Here is a 20,468-nt window from a genome sequence, read left to right on the forward strand (position 1 = left end):
TCATGACAGAATAGACTTTTTAAAGGGACAGTCCTTTTTCTTTCTCTTTCTGAAGGCAAAGTGCTACAATTTCTCCCACTTCTGACCCTTTCCTTCTTTTCTCTACACCCCATTAAAAAGAAATCCTTTTCTCATATACTGTCAGGAAATATTTGTAAAGCAGATAAAACTATGGCTATTATTGTTTCCAGCTATTAGGGTCAGCTGTAGAGGCTTTACCTTGAAGGGTAGAAAATCTGCCTTCTCCTAGTTGTAATAGACTGCTCAGCAGTTGTTTTTTTGCATAGGTAAAGATAAATATGTATATTAGAACTGTGAGAAGGCAGATTTTCTACCCTTCAAGGTATAGGTATACTTCATATATGTCTGGGGTATTGTCTTTTTTTTTTTTTTCCAACTCTATTGCATGGTAGGCAAGCCCCCTACTGCTGCGCCACATGCCCAGCCCATACTTAATATATTTTTGAATGAACTATAGGAACATTCTTCCATTTCAGTGATATTTTTTCTCAGGTGAGCGTCTGTTTCTGAGGAATTGCTTGAATGTAGTTCATCCATCGTACCCTAGTCTTTCCGACCCGTGGTATTAATGACTTCAAGTCTCCCACATCTGTGTCAGTTCAAGGCTTCTGACTTACAGGTGAAAAGCTCTGTAACCGTTAGCAATCACCAGCCTTGCAGGCCATTTATTTCTCCTAGGGACATATTTATTAGGCTATATGTACTGTGTAATTGAAGCCAACTTCTCTATAGCTGTAAAAACTCTACAACTACATTCTTAATCTTCTTTGCAAGATGCCAGGTGACACAGCACGGGAACTCCTTTCTCTAGACCTCTGAATTACAAGAGTGATGCTATTTCATAGTGACCATTATTGGTTTCCCAAGGAAAGAATGTCTCCATCTTTCTGGAGCCAGCGGGTCTGGTCCTCATGTTCTTGGCAGCTGATACTGTGTTTGCATTGAAAAATTACTCTGCAGAGTTGAGGATGGTTTTTGGCTAGAAGAGAGAGAAAAAAAATCAAACAGAATGAGAATAATTTTTCATTTTGTTTTATGTATTTAATTTTATGATGTATTGTGTTTGTCAGATGCATCAGTGGAAATGCACCCTGGCTCGAGCTTTGCTTTGAGTCTATGTTGACATACTTATTTAGCCTGAAACAACCTTAAAAGTCATGATCCTTCATCAACCATCAGTCATTGCGTGTTGTTCCCAACTTCTCCCTTGCCCCATGGTAAAACTCTGTCCTTCAATTTCAGCCCATCTCTTCTGTGCCTTTCTTCCTAATGGAGCAGATTTCTTTTCTCTGTTGTTTCTATATGTGATAGGGTTTCCTTCTGTCAGGTTAATTCATGCTCATCACTCTGATACTTTGGATGTGTGAACCTTTCCAGGGCAAAGGTCATACCCCAAGTTCCTGGATCTCCCAGTAATGCTCTGCTAGGCATATGGCAGAGCCCAGTAAATCCTGGATGAATGAATAATCTCATGCCAGGTTCCTATTTATGATTCAGTTCTTAGCTAAAATATTGCCTCTTCTGTTTACCACTTAGTTGACCATACGGTTTAAAGTAGCTGCTTTTCATTGTCATCAAAGAAGAAATTTCTCACAGTTTCTCTCTTCCAGTGCGCTATTAGCAGGAACAGTATTCACAAAGCAGTCTCTTGCTTGTAAACATTACTGTTGTGGTGTGTTCTTCAATGCAGTTTTTTCCCTCATAATCATTTTCTAGATTTTTACTTTTAGACTGTTCCAATAAAAAAAAGATTTGTTCGATGGCTCATACAATAGTGACTTAGAATTTTTTGAGATGCTTTAAAAAAACCAAAGTGTTCATAATTATCTAGCTATGTCTGTAGACCCAGTGAAAGGCGAGTGAAAGCCATACCAAAGACAGTGCCCGCCAGTGATATTGAACATCTGTATTCTTTGTTACATCCTCTTTGTGTGTCTCAGTGATGTCAGAATTCATCCTTTCAATACCCTTTGCCCACTCTTTTTTTTCATTCTTCAGTCAGAGAGGGTTGACACCTCATTTCCTTTAATCCTGGAGGAACTGCATCCATAGAAGCCTCCTGTCCCAGCAACTGTAGATTCACTCATCACTAGCGTGAAATGAAGTTTTTAACTTCCCTGATAGCTGAGCACTCCGAGTTCTTCATGATTTCATTTTGTCATTAGGGCAAGGACAAATGTTTATCTAGACAAAACTATGAGCCAGCCTCACTTGGTAGCCCACTGTATATTTCTAGTGTTCAAAAGTCGAAACAGGAGGATCATGAGTTCAAAGCCACCTGGAGATACATATTACCTTGTCCCAAAACTAAAAACAGAACAAAGGCTGTTGATACAGTTCAGCTGGTACAGCACTGGCCTGGCATGCATGCGACAGTAGGTTCAATCCTCTTAGTCTGAGGAGGGGAAAGTGACAGATCTACATTTCATTTTCAGAGAAACAACTCCTGTAAGGTACAGATGCCAATGATAACTCTAGAAACTGATCTTAAATGTGCTCTGTTTGTCTTGCTTTAAAAGGCAATTCAGGTTTTTTTGTTTATTAGAGTAACCATGTGTATATCCACGTTCATAAATAAAGCTTTCCTTGTTGCAAAGAAACAGTAAAATAGTAAAGGCTCCTGGAATCCCATGAGCCAAAGAAAATGTTTCTGTGTATGATTTCCTTGCTTGTCAATTTTTTGTGCCCAGCTATTATAAAATTTCCTCAAGAATATCATTCTTCTATTTAATAATGTGAAAGCGATTTGGGGAGCAGAGTTTATGGCCTTGGCATTTAATGGGGGAGAGAGCACTCCCTGTTGTGTTAATGGGCGTGTCCCACTCAGTAGCAGAGCATTTGCCTTTTGTTTTCTCTGCTGGGAAGTTTAGAAATCCAAGTCCCAGGATTTTCTCACTGCATAGATCACACTAAGGCTCACACCTCAAGTCTCCCTGTAAACATTTTCTGGATTCTCTTAGAAGTAGCATTTGCTGCTGCTTGGGTGCTAAGAGCAGATGGCACCATCCATAAATGCCTTTCGTCTCCCTCTTTGGGGAACCTTCTTACCTTGAGCGGACCATCTGAGCCCATTAAGACAGGGGCTGCTTGTGCCCATATGCCTCATGAGTAATATTCAGTGTGGTTTATAGAGCACAGCCCTCCTTCCTGCTGCCACAGGGTACACAGAGAGTGAATTTGCCTAGGCAAAACCAGGGCTGTGCCATGAAGGAGCAGCAGCACTGCCTCCTGGAGTCTTCTCAGCACCCGGTGGTCTGACAGCTACTCCTTCTGGGCGAGAGCTGTGTGCTACGATTTCTAGGGCTCAGGGAATGTGTCCCAAAAGTGACCCTTTGTGTTCGAGGGCTTTTCCCAGCTGCTCTCAATCCTTCTGAATAGTTTTTGCTGAAATAAATTATAAATTGTAATAAGGAAGTTGGTTCCAGCATTCATATTTATTAGATTTTAAGATTTAATGACCATATGGGCCTAAAACAAACCTTCGATCCCCCGCCCCTCGTTTTAAAGCAGCCAAGTGGAGTGTCTTGATTTTGACTATTTAAATATTAATTTGTGGTCATAACCCACTTTTGGCTCATGTCAAAAGGTGCGGCTTTTAAAGTGAAGATTTGAGCAACTCACTAGCAGAGAAAAACAAAGGCTTTCCTGCAAAGAGGTGTTCCTATTTGTTACAAATTTGTGTGAGGTTAGCTGGGACCTTCTGGAACATCACATGGGCGACTTCCTAGAGGAAATGCACAAACACGCTGTAGTTGGTTAGCTCCATTTCTTTCGCGCTGGTTGATGTTTTATTGTTCACAGTTGAAGGGGTATTAACTATTACTTTTTATTTTAAAATGGCTCTCTTACTACCTCAGTGAGATCAGAATGCTAAGTAGCGATGAATAGCACCCTGCTCATCAGTTTGGGGACATTCACAGAAGGCGAAACTGTGTGTCTGTGTTTGCCGCCTCGCTCATGTCCTACCTACCCTTCTCCGCGTTGTTTGCACTCAGCATTGTGTTTTGGAAGCAGTCACATCATTACCTGTGGAGAGAGCTCATTCCTTTGAACCCGTGTGGAGTGCTGTGTGGGTTGGCTCCCCCCAAGCTATCTAGAAGTTCTGGTGGTTTCCAGTTTTCCTGTATATCAGAATGCTGCAGTGAGCGTCTTTGCGGATGCTCACTGTAGGGAATGAGTGATTGTTCCTCTGTGGCAGAGAATGAAAAATACCCATTGCCTTACAATCGGTGATCTTAAGACACAATTGGTGACTGCCCAGATCAGAGTCTTACAAAGCCAGTTGGAGATACTACAGAAGTTTTGTGGAGGGTTAGTGGGATACTTATCAATCAAGCTTAATAAAAATTGGCTATAGTGAAACTTACCATCTTCCAAGAAAATGTGTATGAACTGGGGAAAAAAATATAAACATAACCATGTAATAGTATGTAGTTTTGAAGCATATGCAGTGACTCATTAATGTAATTTGATAAAGATTTCTTAAGTATAGTCTGTTAGCCAATAAAAGCACCCAATTCTTTTAAATTAAAGTTGTATAAAAATTGTTGAGCCCAGTCTGAAATCTTAAGGAAATCCCTCCCCAAATCTTTTTATTCATTAGTTAATTCAGCAGAAAATGATTTTTTTTCCCTGATTGAAATCAGCTAATCCTAGTCATTTTTTTCATAGGTGATGTCAGTTAAAAGAACAAGATAGGACCAGGACAGAGGCTTTCAAAGACTTTCTGTTATTTAATTGCCTTAATCTTAAAAGGTGAGCCTTGCTATTTCCATTCATCAGTGCAGAAACGAAGTCACAGAAGACTCCAAAATGACCTGCCTGCATTTGCCTCACTTGCCACAGTAATATTCTTTCTGCTCTGTCATTATTTTTAAAAATACGTTCCTGGGGGTGACTCTTACCTTGGCATCCAAAACATTAAGAAATTGTGTGAGGACTGCAGGTCTCTGCTCCCCTGAGGCAGGTAGGGGCCACTGGAATTGCACATTTTTTTTTAAATGAGGTGTTATCTGAGAGCTACTCTGTCAGACCATGGTAAACTTATTTTTGTGATGCAAGAGACTTGCCAGAGAGTGCCCCAATCTCTGAGGACCAGTGACTCTTGCCATGCCTCACTGGCAGTGTGTACATTAGCCTTGCTCATCTTAGTGTCTTCTTCCTCTCTTTACCCACATCCACTGCTTCCTGTTCTGTTTGCTGATTTAGCATGGCTTCAGAACTGACAAATGACTTCCCAAAGAGTTGAAATCATCAGGCTACATCCGAATCCCTTTTCAGAACCAAGCCGAACTGCCTGTGCAAAGCCATCACATCCCAGTTGTATCTTTGGCATTTGTGGTCTAACCCCTGCTCAAACAAGAAAAATAAAGGAGGTGGCAGTTGGCGGCAAAGATTACTTTTCAAACAGCCCTATGTACTTGTTTTCTTTTCTCACCTCCCTTCCCCACACTTGTCTGGTGACAGGTCCCCATAAGCCTGCCTCTGATTGCTGCTCACTTTCCTAGAAGTGGTGAGATCACTGGTTCCCTCCGGCTCTAGCCCTCCCACTAAGGACAGGGTCTGAGGACAGCCCACAAGGTTCAGCCACCACCTTTATCTCTTTTGCTGTTCTCTTCCCCCTTTTTACTGTCTTTTTCTCTCAGCCTTATGAAATTTTCCTTGTTCTTTCCAAATGGCATGCTTACCTCTCCAGAGCCCAGTCCAAGCTTCAGTCTTTTCCAGAAGCCAAGTTAGGAGGCTGCTTAGATGACTGACAGATATCAAGATGTGTGCTGATTATTCGGGGCGGGGGGCGGATGCTAGACCATCTTGAACTCGTGCTCCTGTTTTATCCTTCTGCTGGCGAAAGAACATTCATCTTTGTGTTGAGGCTGAGCTCATCAAGCTAAAGAAGGCATTTCTTTGCCTGAAATACATAGGGAAATAAAAAGACAGAAAGGTGGGGGGGGGGATAAATTTAACCATGCTCTCCTTTAAAACTAAATATATACCCTTTTCTCTGTCCTGATTGGTCCTTTTCCGTTGACAAGTGGATCGTGAGGAAAGGGAATATCCTGAACTTAATTGTAAGTTAAGTCTCTCTTAATCCAGAAGAGCATTTGAGATTCTGTCCAAGTGTTCAATTTCCCAGGCCGCTGAGGTCTGTGAATTTCTTTTCCCAGCCTCCAGGCTGCTGCAGTCCAAGTCAGCATAGCTAATGCAGATAGATCTCCTGCCTCTCGCTCTCCTCCTCCCTCGGCTTTGATTCGATATGAACAGCCTGGTAACTCCGCTGCTGGGGAGAAATCTGACATAACTCTGCAGATGACTGGGTGGCCATGAAACACCTGGGGATTGTTCTTTAAGAAAAGGTAACATTTATATGCTAACGATGTCTCCCTCCCCTTGTTGCATTTTTTTCTAGGGCTACCAGTTCCCAAGAAGAGTCCAAAGTCGGTAAGGACTTGTCTTTTACTTGGTGCTTGCTGGGGGAGGGGGAAGCAGGGAGACCCCAGCTGGAGGAAGGTACGATGCCTGGGTTCCCCTGACTAAATGTGTTTCAGAGCGGATGCAGGAGCCAGGCTCATTTTATGAAGTTCCGGGGATAGGTTTGATATAGCTGGTATTTGGGTTCGTCTCTTAAACTGTCTAGAGATGTATAAGCAGGATGCAAAAAAGCTCTGAGGATTGAAATAATGCAGTTTGGCTTCTCTACACAAATGCTCACAACTCCCTTGAATGGGCGAGTTTCTGGGCTGTTTCAACTTGATACAAATGCTATTGTTTCCTTTGGGGGAGGAAGAGAGAGAAAAGGCTCCACCTGCTAGCTCGCTGGCTTCTCAACTGGTGTTCAGGGCAGCCGTTCACATGGCTACCGGCTCTCTGGAGCATCCTTCTGCACTCGATAGTGAATTATTCACAAAACCGAAAAAGCCTGTGGGTTTAGAGAAGAATCGCTGTGCCTGTAATGTCCATGCTCAGGTGGAACAGTGTTCACTGCCTAGCACTAAGAACAAGACGTCTCCTTGCTAGGGAAATGTCCTTTGTTGTTTTGCTAGCTTTAGCAGCATTATGCTGCAGGTATAGGATTCTTAAAAAAAAAAAAAAAAAAAAAATCAATGTTTTGCTGTCCTTTCTAATCTGGTTTTCTTGAAGATGCATTGCCTACTTGGCATTCTGGCTAATAGCCTAGAGGCTATAGAGTTTTGCTTGGTCGTATGAGCTTCTACTCCCAGGGCACTAGCAACAAATTAAAATGCTACTTAAAAACTCCAAATCTGTGCGTTGAATGCCTGTGAAATCGAACTAGATAGTAGAAGCTTCCCGAGTCATTAATGTTAGGATAAAGAAGGGAGCTTCCTTGAAACTTAGAAGATTTGAGAACGGGGAATTCTGTAGCTCCGTGCCATCCAGAGGAGGACCTTTAAAACTTTGCAGCTTCGGGCGCTGCTGCTGAATTCTTTCCACCTGTCTCCAAGCATGGCTGCAGCAGGCAGAAGTTTATTAAGGAGATGGGGGGGGGGGGGGCTCATGCATTCTGAAGCCCAAATCCCTAGTTCTGCAAAGAGAAAAAGCTGCAGCAACTGATGTGACTCTGATGGCACAGTGCCATGGTGACTGGAACACTGACTTCAGGGCTGCTTCCCGCGTCAGTTTGTGTTAATGTCCAGGCAGGAAAGTGCTGGTTGGCGCCCTCATTGAAAGCGCAGAGATGCCAAACCGTGTGCATGTGTGCATGTGTTTATCGCTATCCCTGGGTCATCGTCAGAAGCGCATTCAGCCTTCAGATAAATCCAGTACAGCTGGAAGATGCGTCTCCTGAGCCTGAGTTAGTGTGAACCCTCCTTTTCCTCCCCACCATGGCCGTGCTGTGCTGATGCATGGACCTGCTTTACACCCCCCACACGCTGTGGAATCTTGACAGGGAGCCACCGTGCTGCACTAATAGCATGATTTCAGGTGTCGAGGTGTTCTCTGCTGTTTGCCTCTGTGCAGAAGAGGTTTTTAATGTTTGTATATCATCTCCCCTCAAGTATTCCAGAATTACCTGGCTAGCACCTAGCATCAAGCATATGCAGAGCCCATGTTCATGAAGTCAGTTAAGAGAATTCTCTGGCAGTTTATTTTTGTAGTTGCCATGTCATTAGTGAGCAACAAGCCAATTACTTGGGTTGCATTCCGAGGAAAAAAGCTCTCTTAACTGCTTTGCCCACAGTCTGCTTGCTCCTAATTGTCACACGCTAAGACAGTGGGTGCTGCTGGATTCAAGAGCAGGCGCCCAGCTTGGGGCTTGTCCTCACCTGGGTCCTGCTCCAGGACAGGGACAGCAGCTTGCATGGCATGCTGGCACACTGGCAGCTGCTGCACATGATTAAGGGACTATCAGCCAAGGGCTGCTGTTGGCAGGAGAGCATTGCAAACATCTGTGATTAGTGGGGGCTTGTACAGGTGTATGGAAAGCTGTTTCCCTTTCCCCAGTTTGAGTTTGGATGCTGCCCTGCCAATGGGACAGATGATTTTGGGATGTTTGCAGTAGGGTTGGAGGGAATCCACAGGGAGACTGGATGTCCAGGTGCTGGTTGAGCTACTCAGGTGCTGACAGATAGTGTCAGTTCTGTAGGCTGCATAATTGAAAGTGCAGCAATCTTACCTGGGTTGTGATCCATGTAGGCTTCACCCCAGCTCTGGGAATAGTATTGGAACCAGGTCCACACTATTGCTTGCTCATCCTACCCCCCACCCCAGTACCGCCAAGGTACTGACATGCTTGTCTCCTTCCAATGATGGACAGGGTCCCTGTGTTCCCATACTCTTTCTTTCGTTTTTAATGTTTGCAATAGTTAGGCAGTTGAGGTTTTATTATAGCAGAAGGGTTTAGCATTTTAATGTTGTTTCACCTCCTGGATTGTCCCTATAGCTTACTTTTAATAACTAATTGAACTTACTATATTTAGCTTAAATGCTGTTTGTGGCTTTTGTGTACTTCTGTGGAGTAATGGTGGTACCTTTAATAACATTTGATTAATTTAATACACCTGGATTTCTACATCACAGATTTGTGATAGAAAAAAATAAGACACATTTGCTGTGGGGTTCTAGGCTTCTCTGGAAAACTTGTATTGTGACCCCAGCTTAGCCATTCTGACTAGAAACTTAACTCTAATTTATCAGTTTTAATTGCATACAGAGACCTTGTGTGGGGTGGGGGAGGAGGGGCTTTAAATTCTAAATTGCACACCAAAACAAACTGTCAGTCAGATCCGCCTGTGTTCCTGCTAGGTAGCATCCCACCTTCTCCATACTCCCTTTGTTAATACGTCCATTCCTCTATCTGTTCACCAATTGCATGTCCATCCATACATTTCTCTTCCATGTTCTCAACCATTTCTCTATCCTTTCATTCAGTAAGTTGGTAACGAGGACTACTAAGTATGGAACTCAGAATGAGACACTGGAAATGCAAATGTTTAATGGCTGTCTTAGGTGCTAAAATAGTGCAGGTGTCCAGGAAATAAGACAGAAAATATTTCCGCCTCCCAGCAGCTGGGGAGAGAAATAGATACCGCATTAACAGACAGACCAGTCTAGACCCTCTCCTCGTGGGGATTAAGGTCTGGTGAGCGTACACTTTGAGAGTTGAAGGATGACCAAGTACACACATTATGCTAGTCATGCCATGGTCAGTCCCAATGACCTAAGGTGAGTAGTCTTACAAAGCCGAGGCCCAAGGTAGGATGAAGAACTGTGGCTGAACTGTGAGATTATTTGGAATTCTCTGATAGGCTGGGAATACCCAAAGTTTTAAGGTCTGTGGCAAGGTGATGTCTTCAGGATATCAATAGAAATCCTTTTCTGTCCCTTTTACCTGCAAGAGATGCTAAAGGAAATGTCTGGAACTAGTCATTCATTAAGACATGTGAGAGGGGCACAAGATCTCTTAGGAGATGCATGCTTTGGGGAAACACAAGACCTCTTAGATGACATATGCATTGAGTGACACTCAAGTCACCCTCTATGGCGTACCCCACCTCTCACACTGTACTCCTAGTCTTCACAATTTCAAGCCACCTCATAATCTCATCAGAGCTTCTCCAGACCATAGGAGAAGCTGTGAGAATGGTAAATGAGAAAAGGAGTGGGTTGACTTCAAATTATCTTGAGACCTCTCACCTCCCATCTCAGTGAACAGCCCATGGAAGCCTCTAAATGCATGAACTCTCCATTTTGCTAAACTTCGTACATTTTCTGTGGCTCGGATTTTCTTCACATGTCCAACCAGTGTACCTCTGCCTTCACCTCTCTTTGAAAAGAAATTAGACTCAGAGGCCAATAGAGATAAAGGAAAGAGCAGCCTATGCTTTTGGCCTGGATCTAGTGTCTAATTTTCACGCCTCTAATGACCTTGGCCTCATACCTCAGCAGTTCTTGGATCTGCTCCTATTGTCCATGCAAATCACTGCAGTGGCCTTGGGTCTTGGCAGATAGATCAACTGTAAATAATTTGGCTTTAAAATGGATCAATTTGTCATTTTTAAGCCACATGAATTCTTTTCATCATCTAAGCTCCTAAGTGCTGCCTGTGTTCATTTGCTCTTCCGAGCAAATATTTTCAGTTCACTTTATAAATCATTCTGTGAAATACTGATGAGATAAATTTTTCCCATTTCCATTTACACAAACCATTGCGCCTTCCCCAATTTTCCTGACCTGACAGTAAGTAGTATGAGAATCATTCATTTTAGAGAGATAGGTACAATTTCATTCTAAAAGGTTTTGTGATACAAGTTCATGGCCAAGGACTCTTAAGGAGATTTTAAAATTAAGCCCATTTTCTTCTTCTAAGTTGGCTGAGATTTGAGAATCAGAAATGAAATTCTTAGTTCAAAAATATCACCCTAGTGACAGAGGTGACATCTCTCTGGGTATGTAGCCCTCTCCCCAACCATTAACTCAAGCTGGAGTGTTCTTGGGGAGAATGCCTTGTTTCTGTATTGGGGTTGTTTCTAAGTGGAGAGATCGGTGCTTTGTTTCTAAGGTGTCTTAGTGTCACTCCTTTCTCCCACTGGGCCTGTCAGTAGTGCCTCACCCTCATCGTGCCAATGCCCCAGTAGAAGCTACCGGAGGTGCAGAGCGACTTCAGACTGGCCTCTGTGCTTCCAGTCATTTCTCTACATCTATTTCCTACCCAGAAGCCTGAACAAACTTCCTGGGAGTACATTAAGCCCTGGTGCATTCCTATATTGAGTGCACGAATGGATTCTCCCTCTATAGCTAAGAATGACGCCTGTCCTAACAATGTCGCACAAGGCACTTGCATTATCTGGCTTCCCAGTTCACGTCCAGCTCTTCCCTCCCCCATTCCCACCCAGTGTCACACTAGCTATTCATGCTAAAAACAGTCCAAGCTCATGGTGTGTGTGTTAGAACTTAGCACACGCTGGCTGGGTCCACTGCCAAATACTCTTCTACCCGCCCGTAAACCTGCTATCCAAAGGACACTGTGGTATGTTGTTTTCAATGTATTCTGAATGTTTGAATCATTTACTATCCATCTACACACAGACATTCATACTTGGATATAAATTCCAGGCAGTTAGTTGACCTCTTTTTTATTTATCGTTATATTTCATAGTGTCTGGCACAGTGTGGATTATCTGTTTGTATTTGTTAGTCAAGTGAATAAATATGTGGCAGGTAGTCACTGTAGGAAGGCCTTGTCTGGTATCTTGCCGGTGTGCTAGGTGTTCCTCTACCTGCACGCACTGGCTTCCTTTAGCAGGGCTAAAGCTGCAGCCTCATAGTTGCTTGTCTTTTAGCTAGTGTCTCACTTAGAAAAGTGAAGTGAAGGTAATGCCCAGCTATAGCCTCATTACTCCAGGGGCAGGGGCAGGGGCAGGGGCAGGAGAATCCAGAGTTAGAGCTTAGCCTGAGCTACATAGTAAAACTTTTGGAAACATAACACAGAGACAGAGAGAGAGTCAGAGAGAGAGGGATCAAAACCATAAAGAAGAAGAGATGAATAATGTTCAGATTCAGTGCAGACCTAATTCTGTGCTGCCTCAGTTGAGAAGTGAATTTTCTTTCATGCCCAAAGCCTTCTGATAAGTAAATTTTTAAAAAAGGTGGGAGCGACATGCAAACTGACTCTAAAGGGCCAGGAAGATATAGCTCAGTTGGTAAAATACCTGCTTTGCAAGCATCAGAAATTCAAGTCTATTTCCTAGCATCTACATTAAGATAGGCAGACGGACGGACGGACGGACGGATGGAGGGATGGATGGATGGATGGATGAAACAAATAAGTGTATGGTGGTGTGAGCATGTAATTCTGTTACTGGGGCAAGTGAGTTAGGTTTGATGGTCAGCCATTTTAGCTTAATCAGGGACCTCCAGAATTTAAAAAAAAAAAGACTCTTTCTCAACTGAAGTGCATGAGGAACAACACCTGTGGTTACCCTCTGGCTTCCACATACACATACATCTACCTGTATGCCTACAGCTATGTGCATGTATCTGATTGCATGTGCACAAACACACACCAAATGACTTTAATTTGAGCACTCTATATAAATACCACCTTCCCTGTGTGCAGTTTGGGGCTATAATAAAGGTTGTCACAGAAAACGAAAACATTTTTGAAATGTTTGCACATATGCACATAGAGTACAACTCCAAAAAACCCTAAAGTTTTCATGATAGAATGCATCTTTAAATTGGGGGGAGTTGGCCAGTTTTTAAAATGACCAGGGCTGTATCTTACCAAGGTGAAAATCCAGAGAGCTTCCTGATTACTGGACCGTAGCCCTTTAGTATGTCATCAAGTTAAGCCAGTGAGTGATGGTTCTGTGGTAAAGTTTTTGGAGCACAGTCTCCAAAATTTTGGATATTCCCTTCGCCAGTATTTTCTGATTGAGAGGCAACATTAGATGGCATTAAAGGAACTCAGAGACACAGTTTAACAGAGATGAAGCTTTGCTCTCTTATCCAAGATTATGCCTGTCATTTTGTTTTAAATCAGACTTAAATGATTTCTCTATGTCAAGGTGAAAAAGACTGTTATAATTTGAAAGTTGGCTAATGCGTTTTCAGTAGACTTCATCTGTATACTCCCTTTATAGCCGAACAAGCTCCCTACTTAAACTCGAGGCCAGGTCCTCTGTGTCTGAGACTTCTTATGCTGAGATAAACATGCTAGGTCCTTAGAAACCTATGTAAACAACATGCATGACTCTGTGTGTGTGGCTCTTCTCATCTGGGTGAGAAATTTTTGACAGAAGCAGCTTATATTGGGGTGGGTCGGGGGGGGGGGGGAGGCTGTTATTTTGGCTCACGTGCTTCGGAACTTGAGTAGATCAGGGTGAGCAGGCATGGCTGCAGGACTGGTTCAGTCTCTGTTTGCACGAACATGAGCTGGCTGATCACGTGATGACAGAAGAGCAGCAGAGAGCTCAGGCTAGCACCAGAAAGGCATTCTCATCTTGAGGGACCACCCCAGGAGACCCACTTCTGGTAACTGGCCACATGTCCCAAAGGCTCCCCAACCTCCTAACAGCACCACCAGCGGGGGACCAAGTGCCTGGCCTCTGAGGAGTCCTCTCGCTTTCACCAATGGGCACAGTACAGTCAAATTGCCCGACGCTTTCATCAGACTCCATGTGGGACAGGGAGGAAAAGCGAGCTCATGCAAGAGGGTAAAGTTTGGTTTTCAGGGACAGGGACCCAAGAAGTCAGTGGTACACAGGCTGCAAAGCACCCCACAGAAACAGCTACATGTGAGCATTCTTCCAGGCATGCAGGCCTAGCGGGTGGAGGGTTAGTGACATCAAATGGAGACTGAAGCTTTCAGGATTAGAGACTTATCTCATTTGCGAAATGGACTCAGTGTTGATGGGCTCATCCTACAATCAGACATTTGCCACTCTTTTAAGGAACAAAAGTAGGGTAGGCTTTTGAAGGCAAGTGTACGAGTCTGCAGGCAAATTCAGCTCCTACAGCAAACGATTTGTTTTCGTCTTTAGGATGTCTCCTTAACAACATAAAAGTCACAGTGCACATTAATTCTAGTTACTAAAGTTCACCTCAAGATGAAAATCTCCTTTAATTTTCCTTACTTGTAAAATGCTACCTATTTAGTTACATATGTATGTGTGTGTATAAAGATAAGCAGCGCTGAAAACTTAAAGGAAGAAACCTATCCATAGTACCATTTTTTTTCTAAATATTGTCTTATATGTTCACACCAACAATGGATGCTGTGCCTGCTCTGCGATTGAGAGCCTTATGAAAGACACACAATGAGAAACACAAATTACTATGCATATCCAAAAGAGAACTAGTGCTGTTCTTGTCTTCAACATCTTCAGCATGTCACCCAAGGAAGGGACAGGGTAGATACTACTTTTCAGGGCATGATGTGAGGCCATAAGAGTGGATGTCAGTGTCAGGAAGGACCTTAAAAGGTGGCAGAGTGCCTGTGTTGAGCCCTGGAGATGCTGGTCTCTCTAGCTCAAAGCTAAATGCTTTACCAGCTGAAGAAGGAAAGGACTATGTTGTGTCATATTTGGCATCTTCGCCAGCTTACCTTTACACGTGATAGAACTAAACCTCTCAGAGTTCTAAGACCCTTAGAATATAGGCCTCACATTTTCCTCGCCTACAGAACTTTTCCAGAACCTGTAGTCAAATCTCTAGGTGTCAAGAGAAAATGAAAGAGCCTGAGTGGTGTCTGTCAATAAAATGCTTACTTCACAAATATGGAAACCTATGTCCTTTTTGGACTTTTCTTCCTCTACTTACTTCAAAACAAGGGTTAAAGGGCAAAAGGGCCATGGGCATTTCTAAAAAGGAATGAAAGATGGAGGACACCTGAGGGGAGAGCTAGGATTAGAACTATGATAGCCTCTGGTAGCAGAGCTCCCGGGGACCAGAACACACAGTCAGGGTCTTCTAAACGTCTTTACAAACAGTTGTGTAGTATGCGTGATGGCGGATGGTAATGCACGCACGTGCACACAGACACACACAGACACACCCCAGGATCCTCGCTTCTGATAATGAAGCATACACTGTAAGTAACCTAGTGTCTTTTGCAAAGGAGACAGAACTCCAGCATAGCATTTGCAAGGATAAAACCATTACCTGGGCCTTGGTTGTACTCTCTGTCAACTCAGAACATCTCATAAAACGAAAGTCAGGGCTGAGCTGGTTTCAGTGGTCGGGAACTTGACTCTGCCTTTGAAGTCAATGAAAGGTAATTAAACTTTGAAAGGTAATCAAACTTTGGACAAGTTGCCAGTCTGGAAAGACTGACCCCTGCAGGGCAATACCTAGACATACATCAGGTTTGCTTTTGACTTTTCGACTCACAGTAGTAATTCAAGAGGTAGAAAGCAGTGCTTTTAGAACTGATTCACCAAAGACTGCAGAAGCTCTCGACCTGATGGTTCTCTGCACGTGAGTACCTGTGTACTGGGACACTAGCCATGATTTTCTAATACTCTGACCCCGTCGCTGCTGGGATGGAACTGGTGGAAACCGTTAGAGCAGAGCAGATATTTTATTACCAAGAGATACAGCATATGGAGCCCCAAGAAGCATTTTCAGCCCTGATTGTATTGCTTGTGGATTGTACAGGCTTACATCTGAAACACTTTATGATATTTTGAGTCACATATTTTTATCAGGAAGTGAGGGTGTCAGAATAGATGACAATAAACAAGCCCAGTATATCTTCTGAGAACTTACAATGAAAATCAGATTTGTTTCCTTGCTACAGCCCAGAAAACAGCACGGGCTATAGTTATGTCTTTCTGTCTCGTCCACCCCACTGTCTTCCTGCCAATCACTTGAGGATTTATCTGCATTCAGCATTTGGCTGGAGAAAGGTAGAAGCCAGAGTATGTCCTTTTAAGTGGGTGTGTGTGGGTGTGGGTGTGAGAGAGAGAAAGGAGAGAGAGGACACAGAGTCACTGAGCAAAGGCAGAGTGGGGAGAGGTGCCTGCTGGAGAAGCCACAGTCATCTTCCTGTCTTGTCCCCTCACTTGCTTTCTTGCAGCAGCCACTGGAGAGGAAAGACAGCCAGAACAGCTCCCAGCACAGTGTCTCCAGCCACCGGAGCCTGCACACCGCATCCCCGAGCCACACCGCACAGGTCCTCCCTGAGTACCCACCCGCAGACGCCGCTGCTCCAGATCAGACCGACGGCTCTGGGCAGAAAAAACCAGATCCTTTTAAAATCTGGGCGCAGTCCAGGAGCATGTATGAAAACCGACGTGAGTAATGCCTGGGTTCCTGCTTCCCCATGCTCTAGCTTCCACTTAACGGAAGAGGCCTAGGGAGTCAAGTGGATAAAGACAAAGAGGGTGGAAAGCAGAGCTTCTCAGAGCAGATGGAGTCTGCTGGTTGGCTGTGTAGGCTAGATGATGTGTCCAGTTGGAGGAAGCCTTGGTAAAGTCGTGGTTGGTAAGGGAACTGTCTTCAGCTCTTTCCCAAGTGCTCTGCACTCCTGTCTGGAGAAGCTGCTCCAGCACACCACAGAGCACAATTGTGGTTGTGGGTTCATGAGAAGAGGTCAGGTGCTTTCTTTTGTGGCCTTTAAAAATACTGGTAATGTTTTGTTTTACACTTTTCCATCTTTGCAAACATTTCCCTCAAAAAGGTAAAGGGGAGGGAAAAAACCTCACAGAGAATGACTGTAGTTTAATTATCTATGCAATGGTCAGGTGTGTTCTTTGTCCTACCGTTTTATTAAAATGGATTTGGAACTTCCCAGACCTTAAAAACCTAAAATCCTCTCCATATTCCCTTTCTCTGTTTTTGAAAGAAATGATTACCGGGGAAGTTCACCACCGGTAAATTTCATTCAGTAGTTTTCATTATTTAACCAATGCAGGTCCCCCAAATGCCCCAGGCTTAGGAGATGCATAGCCTTTTGGAGGCTTTGCTGCCTCTGACATTTTCTCTAGAGCTGGCTGGTTAGTGTGCCCTGGAATGGGACAGAATGTGTTAGGAGGGCAGACAGTATATTCCTGTCCTGGAAGAAGCTGAGAGAGAAAACAGCATTGCTTTGCCTGGCCACCCTTGGCATGGCTTTTTTTTCCCCTAGCCACAGCTATAGTCACCTCCATGTAGTCACCTCTGAGATCTGCAGCTCAGAGACTGTATGAGAGGTTAAGGGTTCTTTCTTCTCTCACCAGCCTCTCTGACTTGGCTGTGCAGTGTACATTTGCTGGCTGAAGGGTGTTTTGGGAGACTCCATTGTTCTGTGACTCAGATAAAGGGAGTAAGGCCAGCAGCCCCGGAAAGAAAAGTTGACCAAACCTTTTGCTAAAGCTCAACAACTAGAGGGCGCATGGGTCCTCACCTCTTGCTGATTATCAGCTGTTAGAGGTCCCTTGAAGCAGCCTCACCATCAGTACAACAGTGGGCTATTAGACAGGCTGCCCTACTGGCCCAGGTTCACAATGCTGACAAAAGCCAGCTAACTTGAAAATGGACTTACTTCACCTGCCCCAACTGAGGAAGGCACCATCAAAATACTCTGGAAGCCAGACTAAAGGAAATCTTCCACAGCTGCAGCAAATGCTAACTACACAGCTAAGCATCCTTTATTAAAAGTGCTTGGGATAGGAAATGCTTCCAGTTTCAGACTTGGAAATATTTGCTTATCCACAACAAGGTAGTCTGAGAATGGGACCTGAGTCCAAATTTCAAATCCATTTATGTTTCATATATCCCTACACAGAAAGCCAGAAAGTCATTTTAGACCGTATTTGCAGTGATTTTAACTGTGAATGTAAGTTTTATGGTATGGTGTTTTCTTCTTGTCAGTACTTACAAGCTTTGGGTTTGAGGTTTGAGGTTTTCAGATCAGGAATGCCCAGCTGCTATAGACCTGGCCTTCACACCGGGAATCCTCTGTAATTGTAGTAATTTCTCCTTAAAATACCACTGAAGGAATGCCCTCCCAGGGAGAAGTTTCCATGTTCTTTTCACATTTCTCTCCAACCATGTGGCTTCTTCAGTTGATGACCCAACTTCAGAGGATGTTGAATGCTTGCTTTATTGACCATGCCCCTGCTTTCTTTAGTACAGCACACATTATGATTGAGTTTTCCATGTTCTAATCATAATGTGATAAAATAAATCATTCCCTGTAGTCCTGGCGAGACCTCCTGGATTGACAGGACACTTCAAACCCACGCTCAATGGTAGGCTCATTCACTCTGAAGCATCAGTATTTCTTGAGACTTGGATATTTTATTCAACTTTTAAGAAAGTTTTCACCAGGAAAAGAATTTAGAATATCCAGCATGGCCAGAAGCAATTGCTATAAGCACTGACATTGCTCAAATAGCGGTCAGACTGAAACATTTGGAATGGTTCTGTTTTTGTTCCTTTGCTTTCTTTAGCATCTAAGCAATCAGGTGCAGCCGCACGGGGCAGAATCAATGCCTCTTTGGTGATTAGAAGTTCTGTAATTGAGTGATAGTAGCAGCCTAATGGCTGTTCTGATCTGCATGGATTTTTTTCTTCTCTGCTAAATGAGAATAATGAAGACACCCCCCTTCAATTATTCTGTCTCTATCACAGGTTTTCTTCTTCCCATGGTATCTGCTGATAAACCTGTATCAGTCATGCCTTTGAATTAGTACTTTGTTTAATCTCAAATTTATTTCTCCCATTGCCCTAAGTTATTTTGTATTTTATCTTTTAAGAACATTAAAAAAAAGAAAAGAAAAGTAGTCTTGATGCATGGAATTACCTCCCCATCTCTTGATAATAAAAGCAAATGCTGGAAGAAAATTAAAGTAAGACACAGCACATTAATTATACAAATGTTGAAAATACCTGTTCATTTTTATTGAACGTCATTGTTAAAGGCAATGTAGGTATAAACACACAACTGACCAATTTCTTTACATGGTCTAGCTGTTTCACAAAATACCATCCTATCAGTTTGGCCATCCGCCAAAATAGCAGTGTCAAAAATGACTTAATCTGAATTGCAGTGTGTTAATGAATCCCTTTGAAGGATTTCGATGTTAATTAAAGATTTGATGTCCTTTAAATAAGCCATCTTGCCCATTTTATATTTTCTCAAGATAACATGCCAATGGTATCCATGTCTTTAAAAATGACATGGTTGGTCTTATTAGCAGATGTTTACACAGTCACCTAGTGCACAGCAGCACTCACTACAAAAGGAACTGCAAATCTTGTAAATAAAGTTTTTCCCTGTTTGTGATACAGCTTGAAAAGAAAGCAGTCAAACTGTCATTTGAACGAACATTATAAAGCTGTCCTTCAGGGAGTTGTGCTTACAAATCCGACACCAGGATTTTAAGATGATTATAACAATTTCTCTCTGTGTGTTCGTTCAGATCCGACAGATTCCGTGATTGCATCTCAAACATAAGAAAGACTATTCTGGTTTGAACTGCCTAGAATTCACCAGGGCATGCTTCAGTCTCAGAATGGATTCTCTCAGGAACCAATATCCCCCTAAATAAGTGCTGTTGTGTAGTGGTGGCTCCTATATACTTAACACTGTCTCAAAAAGCAAAGAAGGTTTACGCAGCCTTCTGTTGTTCATGACTGAAACAAGGTCATTCAGTAAAAGCCTAATTAAACATAAGGAGCCTGTGATACTAATAGAAGTCACAGGAAACTCTCAGTGTTTGATTAGCTTTTTGACAAGTAAAGCACCATGAAAAAAAAAAAAAAAGGAAAATCAGAACCAAACTACAGTCCTTTATACTCCAAAGCGGTCATGACCTTTGTTGTGAAGCTGAACTGCACATCCCTTATCAATCGCAACTAAGCTAACATGAACTAAGAAAGAACATACATTAAGCTTTACACAATTGTGAAATTGATATTCCAGCTATGTCCCCTTCGCCTGCATCAGGATTGAGCAAGGGTGAAAGAGACAGAGAAATCAATGCCACGACTTTTGGAGAGTGTCAGAGTAAGGATCTGCTGCAAACTTGTGTTTCTCCACTATCATCCACCCTGTTTGATGTTCCCATCTGTCCGGGGAGAAGTTCACAGAAGTGAGGGAAGATGAAAGTGCATGAAGGGGGGTTTTTAGGCATGTGTTGGCCAAGCATGAGCCAAACATCAGATGAGATTAGGGTGGCATGTGTTTGCGATCTGTAGATGTATTGTGTGTCTGTGGCAGTGGAGACACCGGGGCCTGGTGACCTCACTCTCACTGAATATCAAGGAAAGTCATTCTGCTACTTTGTTAAGTGACCAGTACCAATGCCAGAAGCAGATTAACCAGAGACTGTCCCCTCAGTGAGGATTTAAAATGCAAATGGCTGGATTAGAACTCTGAAGTTCTCCAAGATTAGCCTCACAAAATACCAATAATAAGAAGAAATGTGATAGCAAAGTGAGGAAAATGGCTCCACCCTGCTGCTCTCTAAAATACAGTTCTTCGAAAGTAGAGAATGAAACAT

General features: G+C 43.2%; 1 protein-coding gene across 22 annotated transcripts in view; it reads left to right on the top strand.

Moving 5' to 3' along the window:
- The window catches only part of Magi1 (membrane associated guanylate kinase, WW and PDZ domain containing 1), a 605,088-nt gene that overhangs the window by 557,191 nt on the left and 27,429 nt on the right, over nucleotides 1-20,468 (top strand). For 12 of the 22 annotated variants that reach the window (XM_055628569.1, XM_055628555.1, XM_055628557.1 and 9 more), the window contains 3 exons: nucleotides 6,428-6,459; nucleotides 16,058-16,274; nucleotides 19,889-19,972. In XM_055628569.1, the coding sequence (XP_055484544.1) occupies nucleotides 6,428-6,459; nucleotides 16,058-16,274; nucleotides 19,889-19,972 (333 nt within the window). The remainder of the gene's footprint in view (nucleotides 1-6,427; nucleotides 6,460-16,057; nucleotides 16,275-19,888; nucleotides 19,973-20,468) is intronic. The other 10 variants (XM_055628558.1, XM_055628572.1, XM_055628560.1 and 7 more) reach the window with 3 other exon arrangements.

This window comes from Psammomys obesus, unplaced genomic scaffold (genome assembly GCF_907164565.1).
Source record: "Psammomys obesus unplaced genomic scaffold, mPsaObe1.curated_primary_1811, whole genome shotgun sequence".
In the NCBI taxonomy this organism is placed as follows: domain Eukaryota; kingdom Metazoa; phylum Chordata; class Mammalia; order Rodentia; family Muridae; genus Psammomys; species Psammomys obesus.